This window comes from Pogona vitticeps, chromosome 10 (genome assembly GCF_051106095.1).
Source record: "Pogona vitticeps strain Pit_001003342236 chromosome 10, PviZW2.1, whole genome shotgun sequence".
In the NCBI taxonomy this organism is placed as follows: domain Eukaryota; kingdom Metazoa; phylum Chordata; class Lepidosauria; order Squamata; family Agamidae; genus Pogona; species Pogona vitticeps.
Genome location: NC_135792.1, coordinates 25,272,491 through 25,292,066, shown reverse-complemented (window position 1 = coordinate 25,292,066; position 19,576 = coordinate 25,272,491). Strand labels below are relative to the sequence as shown.

The following is a 19,576-nucleotide window of genomic DNA, read 5'->3' as shown; positions in this document are numbered from 1 at the left end:
GTTTTTCCTGTTGTGATGTATGGAAGTGAGAGCTGGACCATAAAGAAGGTTGACTACCAAAGAATTGATGCTTTTGAATTGTGGTGCTGGAGGAGGCTCTTGAGAATCCCCTGGACTGCAAGGAGAACAAACCTATCAATTCTGAAGGAAATCAACCCTGACTGCTCACTGGGAGGACAGATCCTGAAGCTGAGGCTCCAATACTTTGGCCGTCTCATGAGAAGAGAAGACTCCTTGGAAAAGACCCTGATGTTGGGAAAGTGTGAAGGCAAGAGGAGAAGGGGACGACAAAGGATGAAATGGTTGGACAGTGTCTGCGAAGCAACCAACATGAATTTGACCCAACTCCAGGAGGCAGTGAGTGGAAGACAGGAGGGCCTGGCATGCTCTGGTCCACGGGGTCACAAAGAATCGGACACAACTGAATGACTAAACAACGACGACAACAACAACAGCTCCACAGGATTTCACAAACTATGCTGGCAATGGAGTTATGGGAGCTGTATAGGGTTTTCTGTATGCTTGTTTTGGTTTTTTTAAGTAACATTTCCCATCTGTGGTCGTCAGGGCTCAGGTTGAAAAAGTTCCCCATTTCCATTTTATAGAGTTTAAATCTATAGGTGAGCACAGTAATAGAGTCAGTTGGAAGCTTTAATTTACGTTCAGGGAACAAAAATCAGACCGTGTTCAAATCTGAAAAACAAAAGACATTTTGAAAACTGGTTGGAAAACGGCTGTTCTTTATCCCGGGAGGATACAGCAGAGGCCAGGAGGTTCAACCTGGGAATTCTACCTTCCTTAAGGACACCTTGCAAACACACCCCTCTTGGCTTCTCTAAATTGCTCAAACTGGAAGGCTTTGAGACTTAGTGCTAGGCCTAGTTTCATCCAAGCTTCCTGTTCCTGCCCTGGTGCCAGCTGGGAGCTTTCCTTCGGAACAGGAAACTAGGCCTAGGTTTCAGAGCCTTCCAGTGGAGGACTTTTCCCTCCAGTGGGCCACATTTCAACATCTTGCCATTTTCCACATCCAAACCCTGGTCTCTGATTCTCCCACCTGCCCCACTTTTCCCTTCGGACCCTTCTTCCTCTGCCAGCCGGTGCCTTCCTTTGGGACCACCTAAACTGCCTTAGTCCCAATGTCTGCACTGCAGTTCTGGAACATTTTCTTTCAGCAGAGTGACGTTGCAGTGCTCGTCGGGCAAAAACCTTCGGACCAGGATGCTCCCACTTGAAGACATTGTTGTATCAGGGAAGCACTATAGCGCTAAACTCCACACATAGCTCTAAACTCCACACCTGGTACAAAGAGGTTCAAAAAAAAATCTTGGCTTTGGAAGGGGAGAAAAGGGGGCAGGAACTCATTTTAAAAGATTTAAGAAATATTGTCCAGATGTCAAGGAAATTTCCAGTGCAGAACCCAGTTCTTGCAGTGGAACAAATACTGTGTGGGGAAGACTCTTCTATGATTATTTCCAATACAGACTAGCACAGCAGAGCTGTAGACAGGAAATGATCTTCTCTTCACCATCCTACACCATAATGTTGCTGTGCAACTGCCGCTTCATAAACCACCTCTCAGGCGTCCTCACACACTTTCCAGAGGAGTCGATATTGCAAGCATTGAAATAAAAGTTTTGCTCTATTTCTGCGTCACCCCCAAATATGGAACCCCAGTCCTGGCAGGAGGAGACACGTGTAAAGGGTTACAGGGGAAGGAGTCAAAAATGCTCTACAGCTCTCCATCGGTCCTGGGCCACCAGATCACATATGTCCTTCTTGAGAAGATCCTTCTATAGAGTTCTCTTGAGAAAATCTCTCAGCAGGTGGTGGGGGAGATCAAAGTCCATTTGGACAATGAAGTATCCCTAGGGAGAGAGAGAGAGGAAAAGATACAGAATGAGATGGACAGACTGGGGGGGGGGGGGTAGTGATGAAGCAGGGCCGGCTCTACATTTGGGCAGAGGGAGGCAACCACTGTCGGTGGTAAATACTGGGAATCAAACTCAGCTGCTATATCAGGTGTGGCAGTGATGGTATCCTATCAACTGCTCTTCGGATGATTTAGCAGAGAGAGGGTACCATTCCCCCCCCCGATATTTCAGATGCAGCTACAATAGGCTGGTCCTATGCAAGATTCTGGGAAAGTTTTTGCTCCAGGTAGAGCATGAAGTGATAGGGTCAGAAATACGTATGTATCTTGCTCAGTTACTGGGTGGGTGGGTATCTGCAGAAGTTAGCTTGTCAGTTAAAAGCACAAACTAGAGAAAGTATAGGAATTTTTGTAAAGGGGTGTGAATTGGTCAAGATGCATCTCAACAAACTTCCCCTTCTTCTATTGCCAGGGTTGTTCTGATTTTGGTCTACCTTAGATTGCAAGATTTCTTCTTTTATTTCTGCAGAAAATGCATGTGTCTTTGGTGAATTTCCCAGACATACATTTTTTACTAAATGGTCTGCCTGTTTGCATTTTTTAAGGGTGCACTTTTTAACACACTTGCTGCATGAATTATGTCACAGGCTCAGATATGTTTGGTTTCCAAATAGAATTGGGATCCTTGACCAAAAATCTGTTGCTGTGTGTAGTAAAATTCACTAGCATAGCCTCATTGAATCAGTGGGGATATGGTGAGCCAACTCCTCCATAAGTTCCATCAATTCAAATTGGCCAGCTCCAGTTGTGACTTATTTTGGCATGGCACATTGCAGTTAGAGCAGGAACCATCTGGTTCAATGGAATTTACGGAGGAGTTGACTCACCAAATCCCCATTGATTCAATGGGCGTACTCTAGTGCATCTTACTATGCTACACAAGAGGATTTGGGCCATGGTTAGGTTCCAAGAGATGCACGTCGGGCAATAGGACATAAATGGGAAGCCAGTGGATTTATTCACTGTTTCCACTCCAAAGATCCATCTGTGATGTGGTTGGAGTACAGCATGTGATTCTGAAACTTAAAGATTTAAGTAGACTTCATAAGTAAGAAAATGCTAAAGGCAGAAAATATTGCTTCCTGTTCAAATAATATAACATCATTTCCACTGAATACTTTTGCACAGAAGCATCAGCACACCCTGGTAAACGTAGATTGTTCCAGTTAACACCTCTCTTGTAACACGTTACTTCCAAGTCCTGCCCTTTCCTTCTGTGGTGAAACATGAAATAAGATCGTTACTGTCAGAGACCGAGGTATGAACCCAAATAGATAAAGTTCTCCTTGCCTTTTCGGTGATTATCTCAGGATTAATTATATCACTGCGGTGAAGTCCTTTGCTGTTCATCAGTGAAGTTACAGCTGCTTCAATTCCTGGGGGGGGGGAGGTCAAAATAAATATTAAGGAAACCACAACAATAACCCAGTTGGGTTTGTAGCGAAGGTTGTGTGCGTTTTTCCCCAAAAGCTTTCTTTTGGGGACAAAAAGCTTCACTTCTACCGCCACCCACCATGAACTTTTCATTTTACAGCTGCTTAATTTCCCTGTTTGTTAGGTATTGATTTATTTTTATCATGTTTTTAATATTATGCCTTATCCTGTGGTTAGCCACCCAGAGTGGCTGGGTTGCCAGATGGTGCAGGATAGAAATTCAAATAATAAATAAATAAATTAAGATCAATATGTCAACAGAAGGGACATTTTGCCAAAAAAAAAAAAAATGAGAATACAGGTCACGCTTTGTTCCGAAGTTATTTAGGGCTTCTCCCGATGGGGCCTTTATTTTGTCCGCCCCATTTCTGTCCCTTTGCCTCCCAAAAAAAATGGGATGTTCTGGAACTTGCATCCAAACTCCTTTTATAAATCCACTCACATTTTCCTTAAGAAATGTTTTAAAACCCACTTCTCTGGGAAGGCTTCCTTGTTGAACCATTTTCTTGGAGGGGGGTTGGAGTGGATGATAATAGAGATCTATTTAAAAGATATGTCTCACCACGGACTTCAGCTACAATCAGAAGTGCTGAAACTCTATCTGGGGTACAAAGTGCTGCTAAAAATAAAGCATGTTTCCAGGATGTACAAAAAGGAGTAGAAAGTTGCAGAAAAAAGTATTATATGAAGTGAGAAAAGGGAAATGTATAATGGATGGTGGAGTGACTCTGATAGTGTACTACCTGATATTTTAAGGAAAACAAACAGTAATTCTGGAAGAGGTTATGCTATTGAAATAAATAGTAGGGGTGGGTGATTGTTTTTTGTTTGTTTGTTTTCTTAAATTTGGTGACTAGGCTTGTGAAGGAGGGAGAAACCAAGTAGGGCTGAAACTGACCAGAGATGTTGACCAGATTTTGACATGCATTTTGACTAGATCAGCACTTGTGAAGGAGGGAGACACATACACAGGTGGAGAAGGCGAGGGAACATAGAAGGCACGCCAGTGTGTGGCAAACCCCACAGACACAATTTATACTGACAGAGGCAGTCACACATGCCGAAACGATTCAAAAATAAATCGAATCGACATCCGAGTTAAAATAAATAACCTTCTGGTGGAAGAGTAAAATATCTCACTTCCAATCAAAATAACACCATTCCCTGTCAAAACAATCCACGCTTCCATGCCTGTTGTGTAATCACTTTTTCAAACTCGGTTTAAAATACACTAACTCTGATTCAAATATAGTTTTTTTCCTGCTAGTGTAACATGCTCTCTGTAGGATTTTACTCTCCCTTATTTGTCTCTCCTTTTAATTCCTGGAATTCTACTATACTCCGAAATGTATTCGCAGCTTGAAAGACTTTGGACGAAAACTCCTGGGAGGACCCAGAGAGCTTGAAGTCCAACAAATAACTTTTCCAAGCCATGACCGATAGGATTTCTCATTCCCAGAATGCGGTCTCGCTCAGAAGGTCTCATTCCTGAGCCAGATGTGAACAACCTATCACAGGACTTCTCCCACCGATGCTCCACAGCTGCCTCTGTGGATGAAGAAACGAGGAATATACTCACTTGAAACCACTTTGGGAATCCCAGTGATTGTAATGATCTTCTCCAAAATGTCCCTCAGAGTCTCCTCATTCTGAAACGCAACGTTGCACGTCACATTACGAATGGCATCCATTTCCCCACCTGTCATGGCTGATACTTGGGTCAACGCATCTCTCAAGAGCTGGTGGCGCTTGACAGAGCAAGTCAGGTCCATTGGCCCAAGGAACTTACCGATGGAGGTTCAAAACCAAGGAAACGCCTGCAGTCCAATGTTTTGTGCTTAAATCGGGGTGGAGGAGGTTTGAGACAATGAGTTTCTGCTGGTTTTTTTCTTTCCAAAATCAGATTTGTTTTGGGACCGTAGAATCCCAGAATCATGGAGTTGGGAGGGGCCTTGAAGGCCATTGAGTCCAACCCCACCTGCTCAAGGCAGGGATCCCAAATCAAAGCAGATCTGATGGATAATTTTCTCTTTATTGCCTCCAGCGTTGAAGAAATCACCTCTTCCCAAAGTCGTGGGTTCCACTGTCGTACTGCTCTAACAGTTAAGAGGTTTTCCCTGATATTCAGCCTAAATCTGGCTTCCTGTCCCTTGAGCCCATTATGACGTGTCCTGCATTCTGGGATGATCGAGAGAACAGATCCTGCCCCTCCTCTGGAGGAAAGCCTTTCAAGTATTTGGCAAATGCTATCATATCTCCCTCCTATCTTCTTTTCTCAAGGCTAAACACACCCAGTTCTTTCACTCTTTCCTCATGGGCGATGCAAGGTTATTGGTTTTAGCTTAGCTTTTCAAGCTCAAGACCATGGAAATGCAAAACTTACCACAGCTATATCTGGAGAAAACTTAAATCTTCTGGGTTCTATCCTGTGGTGGAAATAGGAAACCATGTTTGAGAGTAAACCTAAAGAAGATTCTCCCAACTTCAGGTTATGATTTATATTAGTTTCATGTCTAGCTCACTTTTTGTCCAGTTGGCTCAAGGTATACTCTCTTCGCCAGTGGATTTGGAGAGGCAGAGAGATTGTGGCTCACCCAAGCATTACCCAGTGAGGTTTCATGGCTGAGAAGAGATTTGAACTCTGGTCTCCTGAATTACAGTCCAACACTCGTACTGCTACACTACACTCGCTCTCAAGGTGACAACGTAACTCCTATGAAATATTGGTTTAGCCCAAAGTGGTAAGACTAAGAAACAGCAGGGCTGAAAGTAAGAGATCTGAATCAGAAAGAGCAAGAGAACTGAAGAGGCTGGAGCTGCTGACTTGCCAACTTGGTCTAGGTATAATTCCTGTATGTTTGTGGTGGAGAGATGAATCCACATAGTGAATTCATAAGTTGCATACAACTGAATTGATATTTTAGAGTTTTGAAGATTCTTTTGCGTTATGGATACCCAACTCAATTGAGGAAGATATCTTGGGTTTTTATCTGACTTTGAATCCAAAGGGATGCTTGGACTTTGCAAATTCTACAAGCTACTCCTATTTTGGTGCTGTTACCAAGATTGTGAGTGCACAAATTGTAGCATTTTTTTGCTGCTATTATTGATTGTGTTGTTTGCTCTATAAATGCAAGTGAGATTTATTTTGTGAAATTGTGTTTGCAAGAATCGTCAATAGTTAGCAAATAGCCCCTAGAACTTAAATGCATTATAACTACAACAACTATTATCCCCAGTCATCTTAGCCATTGAGTGTAGACCAATACAGCTGGAGGGCACCAGGTTTGGGGAAAAGTGACCCCATACTCCCCCCCCCTTTGTCACCCTCTGTATTCATGGAGAGGAACAGTCCTCTCTGTGCAATGGGAGGGTATCAATACGTACATGGCATGAGATTGAAGCAAGGTCAGTCTTTTTTGTACATACGAAGCCTGGATCAAGGCAGTTACATCCTGCAGAGGAGGACAGAAGAGTAGAGGAATGAGTGAGGTTAGCACCTTTTCAAAAGTCAGAAGAATTTGAAATGTGGGTTTATTTCAGGATGTTAAGAATTTCTTGGGTCGAGAGGGTGACCCATGCAGAAATACTAAAACAAAAGAATCAAGTTCAAGAAATCATTGGGTATAGAAGATGCCAAAATCTAGAGTACTTCAGTCATAGAGAAAGAAAAGCTTCAGAGGGCTACAGCTTCAAGGAAAGAGGAAGGGAGAAAGGACGAAGGGAGAAGATGAAGAATCTATAGGCTGAAAATCCTTAAGGGCTGGTATGAATGCAGTAGACATCATTTTTCAGAGCTGCCATCTCCAAAGTCAAAACAGCCATGATGACATCTAACTTCTGGTGGAAGAGGGGGAACCGGAGGAAGAACAAAATGTGTAGAAATGGACCGAGCTGGAGGAGAAAAAGAGAGAAATCAGAAAACAAGCAGGTTCACCATGGCAGAAAATCTGATCCCATCCAGTGGCAGGTGGTGACTCCCGTTTCAGGGGTGCTGCGAATCTGCTCCAGGTTTTCGATTGTAATCTACGGGAGTTAGTAGAGCGGATGGACCTGTTTTGGGAATAGGGTTCATGATTTTGGAGAGCTCCTGTCCAGAAGAGACTATCATTTGGCCTGGATTTACAGAAGCCCCAAAACAGGCATCACAAGTTGCTGCTGCTCCAACCGGAAACCCCGGGGTATCCATTGGGGGGTTGAGTCGAGAACCGGGCCATCTCATTTCTGCTTAATATTTATCCGAGAGAAGCCTTGGATTTCCCCCATCTCCCACGTGCGCTGACCTTTTCAAAGTACAAAACCGTCGAGGGTTCTTCTCCTTGCGAGGAAACCACCAGTTCCACGGCCACGGACGACTTCACCACGGTGCCTTCGGGCTGGAGGGCAATCTGAGGAGGCTCCAGGCTCCAGACTTTCGCTCTGGAGTCATTGTAGGGGGTGCCCTGGAAAATCTGAAGAACCGACAAGAAAAGCCATTCCTTCCTCCCACCCTTCCTTCGTTACTGCCTGCAGAAAGACACTCTCCCTTCCATCGTTCAGCCACCGAAACCATCTCAGTTCCTTGGTATTCTGAATCCTAGAGAACGCCTTCCAAAGTAACTTAATACAAACTTCAGGGTGTTTCCAGTGGGCCAGAGTAGACCGTGGTGAGCCCGGAGGCCATAAAATGACCCTTGAAGCTTACCCAGCCTGGCCACGGACCTCTATCTATGCAGCTGGTTTTATTATACACCCTCGACAGGTTTTTCACATTACCTGCTGCATATTTTTAAGAGGTTGGGACCAAATGTTCTTCTCATAGATAATTCTTATTAAATAATCAGTCTTATTAAAGCCACAAGCCTTTGTCAGCCAGTGATTTCCCCATGAGTAAAGGAGGAGGGAATGCTAAAGCATCATTGAGGGTGTAACAGACAGCAATAAAGAATCATGCCAGCTCACGCTGGAAGCCGTCCCATCGTCCCATCGCTGGGAGCAATATCTTGTCAAGCAACCCTTCCATGCATCTCGAAAGCAAAACAACGAGGAAAGTGTTGCTGGTTGCTGTTTTTATCACCCATCCCACATCCAAGACAGGTTGGCTCCAGCACCCAACCCAGAAAAGAATTGGTGACCTTCTTCTTAAGAGCGGAGAGCAACCTGGCCGGTGGATTTTGTGCAAAAAAAAAAAAATTATAAATCATCCCTTCCATTTTCTGCACACCTTGATTATATTTTAATTTAATTCCTTTGAGAAAAGAAAAATTCAGAAAATGGGCTTCTCCTGCACAGAGATTCAGGTACCCATTTGTCAAAGGATAGCTTGAAGACAAGGATTAAATTTACCTCTTGCACAATATCCCGGTGAATTTCCAGTTCCTCGCTTTCAAATATTTCCTACGAGGGAGGGAAGGAGGGAGGGAAGAAGGAAGTTTCATCACACTGCAGGTCAAAGACAAAAAAAAGCAGTTGGTGGCTTTCTACCAAAATAAATAAACAAACAAAGCTTTATCTGCCTAGCAGTACCACCCCAGGAAAATCACTCTCTTTTAGAAACATGCAACATATTTCTCCATGCTCAGAGAAGCCCCCCCCCCTTTGAAACTTCTATATGTAGATGGACTGATGAACCTGTAATTCTTCCCCGGTGATCATCAGTTCCAGCCGCTGATCTAGAAAGGCTGCCAAGGCCAGAGAGTTGAGGACATGGTCTGAAAACCAGAAGTGGAGCATTCGAGACTCGGACAGTAGAGACGGTGTGAATGCAGAGTCACGGAAGACGGCGGAGTAATTTTTATACAGCAAAAGGCCCTTTCAAGAGAGCAGAAGGCACAGTGTTTTATGGACAGAAGGCCACCCTGAGATACAATTTACGCAGCGCCTGGGGTCGCTGGCTGCCTCAACCTCTACATTTCTCCTACCTAAAGATACTCCCAATGGAAGATGTGGGGTTCACTTCTCTACTTTCTCCTCCATTTCAAGATAAGTCCTCACAAGAAACACACATTAGTCTCCACACTGTCTCACACTCTAGTAACCATCGGGAAAGAGTGGATGACTCTTTGTATGGTGAACACAGAAGGATGATTTTGAAGAATAGATTTGGTAAAGGAAATCCATGTAGCCAAACATATCTACTTCTCTAGCACTTCTGGGGCACGCTATGCTGCTAAACACCTCTATTGGTGATAGAGTCTGAGAATCATGGAGTTGGAAGGGGCCTCTGAGGCCATCGAATCGAATCCTGCCTGCTCAAGGCAGGAACCCAAGTCAAAGCAGATCAGACAGAGGGTTGCCTTAATCTTCTCTCGACAGCCTCCACACAGCGAAAAATAAAAGAATGGGAACTGCATTGTGACGGATCTAGGATGGCCACCCAATGGCACCCAAAACTGGGATAGAAGAAAGAGCTGATTTGTAGGATACAAACTTAGAAAGACTAATAATTCTTTTAAAAAATCTCACTTCATCTCTCTGATAATGTACATCCTAGTCCAGTGTCATTAGATTACAACAACTTTACTAACTTTTAAGGTGCAACAAAATCCTTTGTTATTTCCATGTGCATCTCCCATCCTTTTTGGTCCGTATGAACAATGTCATCTCGTAGTGCAGAGTGAACACCTTATAGGGTGTCAGGAAAGACTAAGACCACTACCGCTTGTGGTAGATATGGGGGTGGGCAGCAGACCCTCCCCTCTGGTGGAAGACATAATTGTTTACACTGCAGTCTTTATTCTCTATATTCACCCCCTGTGCTTGAATGCCCTGGGGGCACTGCTTTCTCCCTGGTGCCAAAATAAAATTCAGCAGCCAGTCCACTTCGCTGATGAGTGGCTTCAGTGAAGTGGCCAAATGCCTCTTGAGTCAAGCCTGTTGGGATTTCCTATAAAGGGGATGGTTTTGCCACACACACCCCTTGTTGGAGTTGCCATGAGGATATCAACTTACCTTATGATGGGATTCCAGGTAAGTTGCTTGGATAACTGGAGATGATATCAGAGAGACATCCACACCAATATCTCCATCTTGCAGGAAATTGGCTGCCAGAAAATTAAGAGGTGCTTTTTCAACGCAAGAACCTTCACCTCTTTTCTTGAGTCCTTGACTGTCTTCAGATAAGCATCCCATAATATCCCCCCACCATCATTTGTTCTGCTCCACTGCCCAATGCTTGCAGAATCAGACCAGGGCTCTTTGTGATCAGAAAGAGATGTTTGAAATAGTCTGTAATTAGAGCTAAACATATTTTAGCCTTTCAGGGAAGTGGTTTGGAGCAGGTTTATGCAATCGGACCCCAAAGGAATCGTGCACTGAAGTCCCAATGACCAATCAGTTAAGAAAATAAAATTTCTTTAAGTAAAATATAATATTAATTAAATATTTGTAACCAAATAGAAAAACAGCAGAGACTTGCCAGCTGTGTCTTGAAAAAGATCCGCCAGCATCTGAGCAATGACATTGATTTCTTTACAGACCTATAAAAGAAAAGAGGAAATTCTGAAATTGATGCACGTTTATATTCTGTTCCTGTAGGAATTTTAAAATATGTGGCAGTTCTTGACTCAACATTTAGGATTTTGAACAGGTGGGGAAACAGCAGCCCATTGACAACACGTATCTGTGACACCCAAAACTCTTCAAGAAATGTACTTCCAGAAGCTGTGGACTGCCTGAGCATAGATCCCTTGAAACATCTGCAAGTATCACTTTACGCTACACAAAATGCAATGAGATTTTGGCCCCTGTGTCTCTCTCTTACCTGGTTTTTCATAACCAGCTTCAAGGTAAATGAGATGACATTCGTAAAAAGCCGTTTGAGCCATCCAGGGCTGCAGGAGAAAAATATTTATTAATTAAAAAAATATATTTTCACCCCACCTGTACATCATGACAGTATTTAAGATGCATGTGAGTGAACAAAGTCATGTTTCAAACAGGCAAGAATGTATTTCAATTCTTGCCCTGCCCCTTTCTCATTTGTTTCCTGAGTCTTACAACAAAAGGAAAGGAATGGAACATAGAAATTCAAAATCTCATCAAGAATAAGAATGCCCCCAATGGAAAGATATTCCCCATTAAAGATCTCAAAGCTAAATTCATCTTAGACATTAGAAGTCAGGGCCATTAGGATAAGTTTATGAAGCTTCATCTTTCAAAAGATGCTTAGGACCAGATTAGAGACAAGTGGATCCCTTTGAAAGAGGTCTCCAGGTTTTCACGGGGACCATCGCATGCTAGGAAGAGGGGTTTCCATTTAAACGTTCCTTAACAATGATTCTTCAAATAATTTTTTAAAAAATCACCAATGGCTCAACTCACCTCCAAGCGGCTTGGCCTATGAATGCGAACAGACAGATAGCATGGTGTAGCGGACAGAGCGATGAGTTTAGAGCTCAGGAGATTTGGGTTGAAATCCCCGTTTGGCCATGGGGAGAGCAGCCCTAGTAAAACCTTCAAGACCCTATTAGCGTGGCTATGAGTCTCGTGCAACGTGATGGCCCGGAACAGCAACGGTAGAAGCAGTTCCAGGGTTTGATTGGAAAGGGGGTGGTGGCCTGCATCGAAGCTCTCATCTAGTCATGAAACAATAACCCTGTTAAGGTAGGCCAGCACACAAGAGCGGAGGTGAGTGGTGCATAAACCCTGGTGTTTCTTTCTTTCAGAAAACGTACTTTTTGTCTCCCTGGAGGTGCAAGACCAGCTTGTGGAAGGTCAGGTAGCAATCGGAGGTGTCCACCACCACCCGGCCGTGGTCGCAGCCTGTGTGGCAGGGAGAGACACAAAGAGGCCAGTCAGCGGCAGAAAGGCTGTGATTTTAATCCAATAAATATTACCTGATCGGACTACAACTCCCAGAATCCTGGCCAGAAAACAAAAATCCAAGCTCCGCATCAACAGGTGCCTCAGGTTTTTGGAAAACAGAGGCCAGTGGTATACTGTACTAACCCATTCATTCATTCATTCATTCATGGATTTGTCTGGCTCTCCACCTCCCTCATCCCCCCCCCTCTGGCTTTATAGCATGATGCCCTGATGCTCTCCAACCCACAAAACTCAGGATACAGCCTCTGGATGCTCCACAGTCACTTACTCAGTTTAGTGTTTATCAGGAGGTCGATGGAGGAATTGATCTCAAACTCGATGGCGTGGAGGAGTTTCACCCTGCGGCAACGTTTAGAAACAGAAACATCGTCACCCACCGCAGCGCTGCTCTCTGCGACGAGACCGCAGCCTCGGGACATCTTCTGGGCAACAGATCCCAGGATCCCCCATGTGGAGAATTCTGGGAGAGGGCATCCAGAGAGGTGGCTTTTCTGGATGGGTGCGTTTCCTAAGCTCTGGCTTTAGGCAAACAGAGGTGGCCGGAATGAACAAGGAAGGCCGGCCATTCGGTGACTCCGCTGCTCTGCCTTGGGAGGGCTTCGATCTCTCCAGGCATCGGCCCGGACGGTCCCTGACGGTCCGGCCCCTTGAGCCATTGACCCTTGCTTCCAAGGGCGGTGGGATCCTGCGCTCCATGTCCCTGGCCCGCTGCCCCACACAGGCCCCCCCCCTTGGGGAACACTCACAGCCAGGTGCCCACAAAGCCATAGGTCAAGGTTCCTTTGAAGGAGGCCGAGACGTTCTGGATTTCGATAGCAATGGCATCATCTTCCCGGAAGTCAACGCTGCTGCTTTCTATGGACAGGCTGTTGACATGGATGCTGTAGAAGAAAAGCAAGGAACAGCCGTTGCTTTCGAGTCTGACTTACCATATTTTTCCGTGTATAAGACTATATTTTTGTCTAAAATCTTTAGAATAAAAATTGAGGGTCGTCTTATACACAGAAGTAAGCTAAGGAGAGAACAAAAACAAGTGGAGGGAAAAGCAGGGATCAAAGCGATCCTGCAGGGCTTTGATCCCTTTCTCCCTACACTTGCTAAGTCCCACTTAGATTTCCTACTTTTGGGTTAGAAAAGTGGGGGGGGGGTCTTATACATGGGGTGTCTTATACATGGAAAAATATGGTAAGTCACACTGGCAAATCGACTCAATCTCGCCTCGGGGGTTTTGGGGGATGACTCTCTCATCGACTCATGACTCAGACCCATTTATCAGAGCCACGTTGTCGAGCCTCTACAGGCCTCCAGCCCCTGCTGCCCACTGCCACCATCTTTGAAGGCAGCAGCCCAGGCTTACTTTCCCGGAGCCGGCCCCTGCTTCTGCACATGTGCATCACTTGGGTGGCTCATGGGCAGCTCGAGTCTTGGGGTCCCAGGCTTGTGTCCCAAGCCTCGGGGGGGAGGAGTGTCAGGGCAAAAACCTGAGATTCAAACTCTAGGCTTGGGACCTGGTACAGAGATTCTGGTCCCGCTCCAGCGGCAGATTCATTACTCGTGGCTGCGCCTTTTCAGAGTTCATGCAGGGCTGGTCACGAATGCAGACTTGGGCACACTCTTGTGCCTCTGGTGGTGCATTCCATGGAGGAAGACGCTCTCCTGTTTCTCCACCCCTTGCAAGACGGGGCAGCCCAAGGTATCTCTCCATCAGCAGGATTTCGTCCCTCGCACTTACTTCGTCAATCCGTAGGCAATCTTGCCCACAAAGCGCATGGACTTCTCCCCTTCGATATCTGGATAGTCGGCGTGCTGGAAGGCCGCTTGGATCACCTGCGACGTTTGCTCGTTCACTGCCGGCAGAAAGAATAAAGACAGGGTCCTGAGGACAGACGCCAGTGGCAGGTGATGGGAGGGCTTCTGTGATTCTTCTAAAAACAAGGACCTCTTAGGCTCCGACCACTGAGCACCCTAAAAAATTCTTGGTGGAAAAGTTAGGTTTCTAGTCCTTAATCATCAACAGGAAGCCCAAGTGAGAGCTATGAAACTACAGCATGGAGGCCAAGAACATGGCGCCATGCCTGCTTTCTGCTCGCTGAATAAATTATGCCAATTCGCTTAATTTGCATGAATTCGTAAAGCTGCAACAAAGAATTGAGTGCCTCCCCCCCCCCAATTCACTGGAATATCACCTTTCATCGCTCCACCCCCACCTTGAATCTAGATTGCTCTCGGTCGCTCTTTCTCATGCTTCTTTCTGCTGTTTGAGCTGTGTGGAAAATTCCAAAACAACGGCAAAAGTTCAGAGACATTATTCTCCGAGATGACAATCCCCAGAATCCCCTAACCAGCATGACTCATGGAGGATTCTGGGAGTTGTAGTCACACACATTAACTTTCCCAAGGTGTCCAAGATCCATTAGAAAAATGCACCGGTCAGAATTTATCCATCTTCTGCATCCAGGCAAAGTCCTGCATCGAGAAAATTGAATTCTGTGACCTGCATAAATTAGGCACATCAATCCTTCTACTCTTTTGCATAATTAGGCTCAATGCACTATTCGTGGAGAGACTCTCAAAACAACTGCAGCCGTGCTGTCAGTTCTACTGGAAATGGTGTTTTAAAAAGACAGCAGAATGTGAAAGGTGGATTTATCACAGGCTGCAAACAATTTCTGGCATAGAAAGAACGGCCAACAAGTCGTGCTGTCGTGAAAGGGAAAAAAATGAATACAGAAATCTAGAATGCATGAAACAGAAAGAACAGATTTTCACAGCTGATCATTCAAAGTATAATAAATGGGAAAGGGAAATGCAAGAAGGAAAAGAATCCAGCCAAAAAAGATCAGAGATAGTAAGGATGAAACATATACTGTTTTAGAGATCCTGTGTCCAAATTCAGAAGACCCATCCACACTTCAACAGAAAGGGAAAAATGGAAAGAATGCTAGTATCCTTTTCTCCAGGCTCTTATTGCTAGTGCCCAATTGAGTAGATTTACTGATATCATAAGATTTACACAAGGGTTAATACAGAGCTGTGGATTCAATGGGTCTCCTCTCTAGCTGAGACGAGGGTTAGGATCCTGTCTATGGACCACGAACGCTTCAAAACCTTCCCGGTTTTTCACGAGGTTGCCCTCCAAGGACATCTGGACTCAAGACCGGGTTAGCACACACAAAGGTTCAAAGCTGTGGCTAGGGTCAAAGAACCCACAGCTTCTCTCCCCCCACCCCGGATGACTCAGTCAGCGTGGCTGCTGGGCCTGACGTCTGGGGGATAATGGAAGATGTAGTCCAAAAACCTGATTTCCCCGACCTGGGGGGGGGAGAGAGAGCTCATCCCCGGAGACAGTGCTTAAAAGCAGAGGACCACTCAACAGAGCGGAGAGAGAGCAGGAAAGGATGGGCAGGGGGTGATCCTTGCAAGGAGGTGGGAAGCAGTGCCGAGGGCGGCCGAGACTTACGGTGGAGAGCGGCCGGCTTAGTGATTCTACAGACGAGTCCGGTGTCCCTGAAAGAGGGCGGATCAGCAGTGCCGGCCAAGACCTTGCTGAGGAGAACCATGGAAAGTGCCAGGAATATTGGCATCCTCTTCTACTAATTTCCCAAACTGGAGTCCGCTAGAAATGTCAGAGCGCAGGAGCGCCTAACCTCCACCGTCTCTTCTGCTGGAAGGAGGGCACTGGCCACTGGTACACCCCCCCATGCCTGTGTTGGGCAGGAGATGACCGACTTCCTTGCTCGCAAGGGGCCAGCCTCCTCGCAGCCTCCTTAACCCCTTCCAAACCTTGGTCTGGCTTTTCAGAGGCACAGGTTCCAGAGGGGTCTGGGCTCAAGACTTGGATTGGCACACCCTGGAGTGTGAAGGGCATGCCCGGTTGAGAAGAATCTTCTCTCTCCTCCTCCCCATGCATTTCATCATCACAATTCCTTAAAATTTGGAATTCAGCGATGCATCCATGCATGATCTTATTTAGATGCTCCTCACAGCCTGAACTCCCACCTGGAGTGTGCTTAGCTTGCGTGGGTCCGGCTGGAATGGCACATGAAAATAAAATTTGTGCAATGCCATTAATAAGGAGGACCATCTTGGGGAAAAAAAACGTCCACTTTCAGATCGGTGGGCCCTACGAAGAGTTTTAAAACTCTGGCAAAAAAGAGGAGTACGGAATGAGGGTTCTGCTATAAAGGACGATGTGATGTGAATTCAAATGGTTGCAAAGAAGAATATTCATAAAAGGAGCTGCTATCCAAATCCACAGAATACAGTTTGCACTTAAGACCTATGAATGCCTCAGTGTCAAAGGGTGCCCACACACCCATGCTCAGAAACAGTGGATAAGTGGAAATGTAGTCCAGAAAGCAATTTCTCTTGGGCTTCTCTGCTTTTGGATTACCATTCCAATGTGCCCCAGAATCCCTTTGCCTTGCAAGAGTGCAGTTGATATCCCATCATCCTTGGAGACACAAGAACAACTGTGTAACCACTGTTGGCTGGAATGGGATGATGGCAGATCTAGTACCACGTATTTGTGGAGAGGCTCCAGATTTTTTTGGGGGGGGGATTTGCCATCATTCAGGGAAGATGGGGGAATTTACATTTTGAGTCTACAATGTACAATGACAAGAAGCTTCTGTAAGTTGTAGTTTTAAAAAAAGGAACATTCCTTAACCTCCATCATTCAGGCTGGCAAATGTCTTGGCCGGTGCTCCTGATTTCCATGTTTTCCTTGCACAAGAGTATTATAGAGAACTTTTTCTCCCCCTTTCCTTTTTAAATATCTGGCAAATCTATCATAGGAAACAGATGCAACTCTAACAATAAAATATTGACCTGGAAAGACCGGCATTAAGGTGGACGGGTACAGCAGGGAATAGCTTTTATCGCTGTTTGTGTACGCTCATGGAAATGCAGGTCAGCATTTCAAGCAGAAAAACAAATCCAGCCACTGATTAACCCAGAGGATTCCTGCAAGTCCAGCCACGGAATCTTACTGGGACAAGATCTAGCCATTACAAAAGGCACCATATCCAGAACACAGAAATTTTACCTTGGGGGAGTAGGGCACGCAGAATCCATGTGCATCCATTCTGCAAGTTGGTTCCCTCAAATGGAGCTTTGTGGAGCTGTCCACTGACCTGTGTTCCAGTCCTGTTCCTGCATATCTGGGCATAAGTGCCAAAGACCTTCAATGGCAACATCTCCTGTGTTTTTTGGGGGGTTGGGTTACCGCCCTCTATGAGAAATTGTCCTTTATTCAAAGACCCGTTCAGTCCAATTCAAAATTTTTGCAGAATTTTGAATTTTTGATTCAATTCCTTTAGCTGTGCAACTGAAGTGCAGGGATTTCACACAGCCCAGTAACTTGGCTATTCCTCAGAGTAGTCCACACCTTTTATTTATTTATTTATTTGATTTATATCCCGCCCATCTGGTATATTTATACCACTCTCATTAACTGTCACTTACAGTCTCAACAACTCACTCAGACATGACCAGTACAAAGAATGAAAAATGGTTCATTTACTTACGGTTGAACAGATAAAACATTAAATGGATGAACATGACAGCTTTCAACAACAGATTTCAACCAACTCTATGGGAGGGAAGCACGGAGCAGAAAGGCAGGGCTCTCTTTGAATTCAGAGTCAGGGCAGGAATGATGTTCTTTTTTCTGGATAGACTGACAGTCAGTCTAACCCAGAAAGGTACAGAAACAGGAGTAAGGGAATCATCACTAGCAAATGAAACCCTGGAACACTCAAAGACAGAGGTGTGTGTTCGCAGGTCCTCCGTCCACCCTTCGTACTCACAAGGCAGGCAGTCTTCCTATCAACTGGTTATTAGAGGTCATTCACCTCGATTCAAGCTCTCTCTATAGAACATAATCAGTGTTGTACTCACATACCCCCGGCTCAAGAGACAATAGAAGGGATATTTATAAACTCCGATCAAGGAAAAACTGCAACTTTAGGTCAAGTTCAATGGCAGGAAGACATTACGGTTTATTCTCGGCCCAGCCTTTTCCCTCCCTTCACTTGGAACCAGAACAGAAAACATCTTTTGTAACAACAGGCTTGAAATTCATGGACGCTCCTACTTGAAAAGGTCTTCTTCCCCAACCTTAGTATCATTCGCTTTTTAACACTGATTCTGCCATCCACTGGTTCTCAGTCTTCTTACGCCTTCCAGATGTTTCGGATGCCAATTCCTCGATACTGACCTACAAACAAGCGTAAAACCTTGTGGTGGAAGAGTAAAGGTTGAACTCCATTTGCTGTCCTTTACCCCACATGGAGCTCTTTGGTGACAGCCTTGAGGGCAAAAGGCTCAGAGCCACGTGATGTCAAAGGGAAGCTCCTCCAGGTGAAGCATTTGCTTCCTTTGAAGATGGGCTTTCGACCCTGGTTTTACAGGAACATTTTTCTTACCTTTCTTGATATTCAATTAGGTTTTATTCCTTTGAGTTCCCATCATTTTTCATCTCTCCCAAACCATGTGGTTTATTTTTTGTACTTTTTTGTTCCGGCACTGGAGTTTAGTGCTCTGGTACTTCCAATGCATAAGTGCTTCCCAGTCTGGAGTGTAATTCCTTTTGCCTTCTTCTTTGTGGTCTCTAACAGACAAAAGTGTCATAGCTACTCTTTTGCAGTGTCGCAAATTCTGACCCCCATCCTTTGGTACCTCTGCATCCATCTTATGACCCCAAGGGGTGAACTAGTGAAACCAGAATGCTTGTAATCATTTATCCTTAACTCACACCCTGGAATACTTTGCCAAAAGCCACAGTTGCTGAAGACAGTAACAACCTCTTCCACAGTAGCCTTTTCTTCTAGAGCAGTGGTTGCCAACCTTGGGTACCCCAGATGTTTTCGACTCAAACTCCCAGAAGCCTTCACCACTAGCTGCGTAATGGCCAGGATTTCTGGGAGTTGTAGTCCAAGAATATCTGGGGTACCCAGGTTGGGAAGCACTGCTTCAGAGCTTCTGATGTAATTGACAAGAAGGAAATTGATCTTCTTTCTCCTTCGTGTGGGCTTGATTATTTTGTCTGCACACATACATTTGGATGAGGAAACATCAACAAGCAACAACAATCACAGCATAGGGGCAAGAAATGAAGCAAAGCTTAACAGATGCCACTTCTGGAGACCCTCTGGCTTATAGCCATCCGCTGCCAATATCTTTCCTGTTTGCAATGAGCACAACAGTGAAATAGCCCCAATGGTGATACACTAAGGGTATGTCTCGCTCCCTACTGCAGCTGGAGAATATTCCCAAACCAGAAAGCATGAGCAACTATGGGACGTGCATGAGAAGACACACACACACTTCCAAGGCTGCTTATTGGGGCAAAAGGGAAGCGTTTTCAAATACTGTATCAGAACTAGATCCTCCACCGATGACATG

At 45.1% G+C, this 19,576-nt stretch overlaps 1 protein-coding gene across 1 annotated transcript; it reads right to left on the bottom strand.

Annotated features, from left to right (window-relative positions):
• Positions 1 to 633: 633 nt before the first annotated feature.
• CETP (cholesteryl ester transfer protein) lies at positions 634 to 15,896 on the bottom strand. The gene is made up of 16 exons (XM_020806143.3): positions 15,630 to 15,896; positions 13,902 to 14,016; positions 12,916 to 13,050; positions 12,438 to 12,508; positions 12,019 to 12,106; positions 11,106 to 11,175; positions 10,761 to 10,821; positions 10,295 to 10,386; positions 8,975 to 9,154; positions 8,690 to 8,740; positions 7,648 to 7,815; positions 6,752 to 6,819; positions 5,748 to 5,790; positions 4,944 to 5,013; positions 3,221 to 3,306; positions 634 to 1,865 (listed from the first exon to the last, which is right to left on the bottom strand). The coding sequence occupies exons 1-16, from the start codon at positions 15,751 to 15,753 to the stop codon at positions 1,791 to 1,793; spliced, it is 1,497 nt and encodes a 498-aa protein (XP_020661802.3). The 5' UTR covers positions 15,754 to 15,896; the 3' UTR covers positions 634 to 1,790.
• Between the last annotated feature and the right edge of the window lie 3,680 nt (positions 15,897 to 19,576).

Coding starts and splice junctions, on each gene's coding strand:
- CETP (XM_020806143.3), bottom strand. CDS start 15,753: ATGCCAATATTCCTGGCACTTTCCATGGTTCTCCTCAGCAAGGTCTTG. Junction 14,017..15,629: donor TAAGCCGGCCGCTCTCCACC/GTAAGTCTCGGC, acceptor TTCTGCCGGCAG/TGAACGAGCAAACGTCGCAG. Junction 10,822..11,105: donor AGCTGGTTATGAAAAACCAG/GTAAGAGAGAGA, acceptor TTTCTTTTATAG/GTCTGTAAAGAAATCAATGT.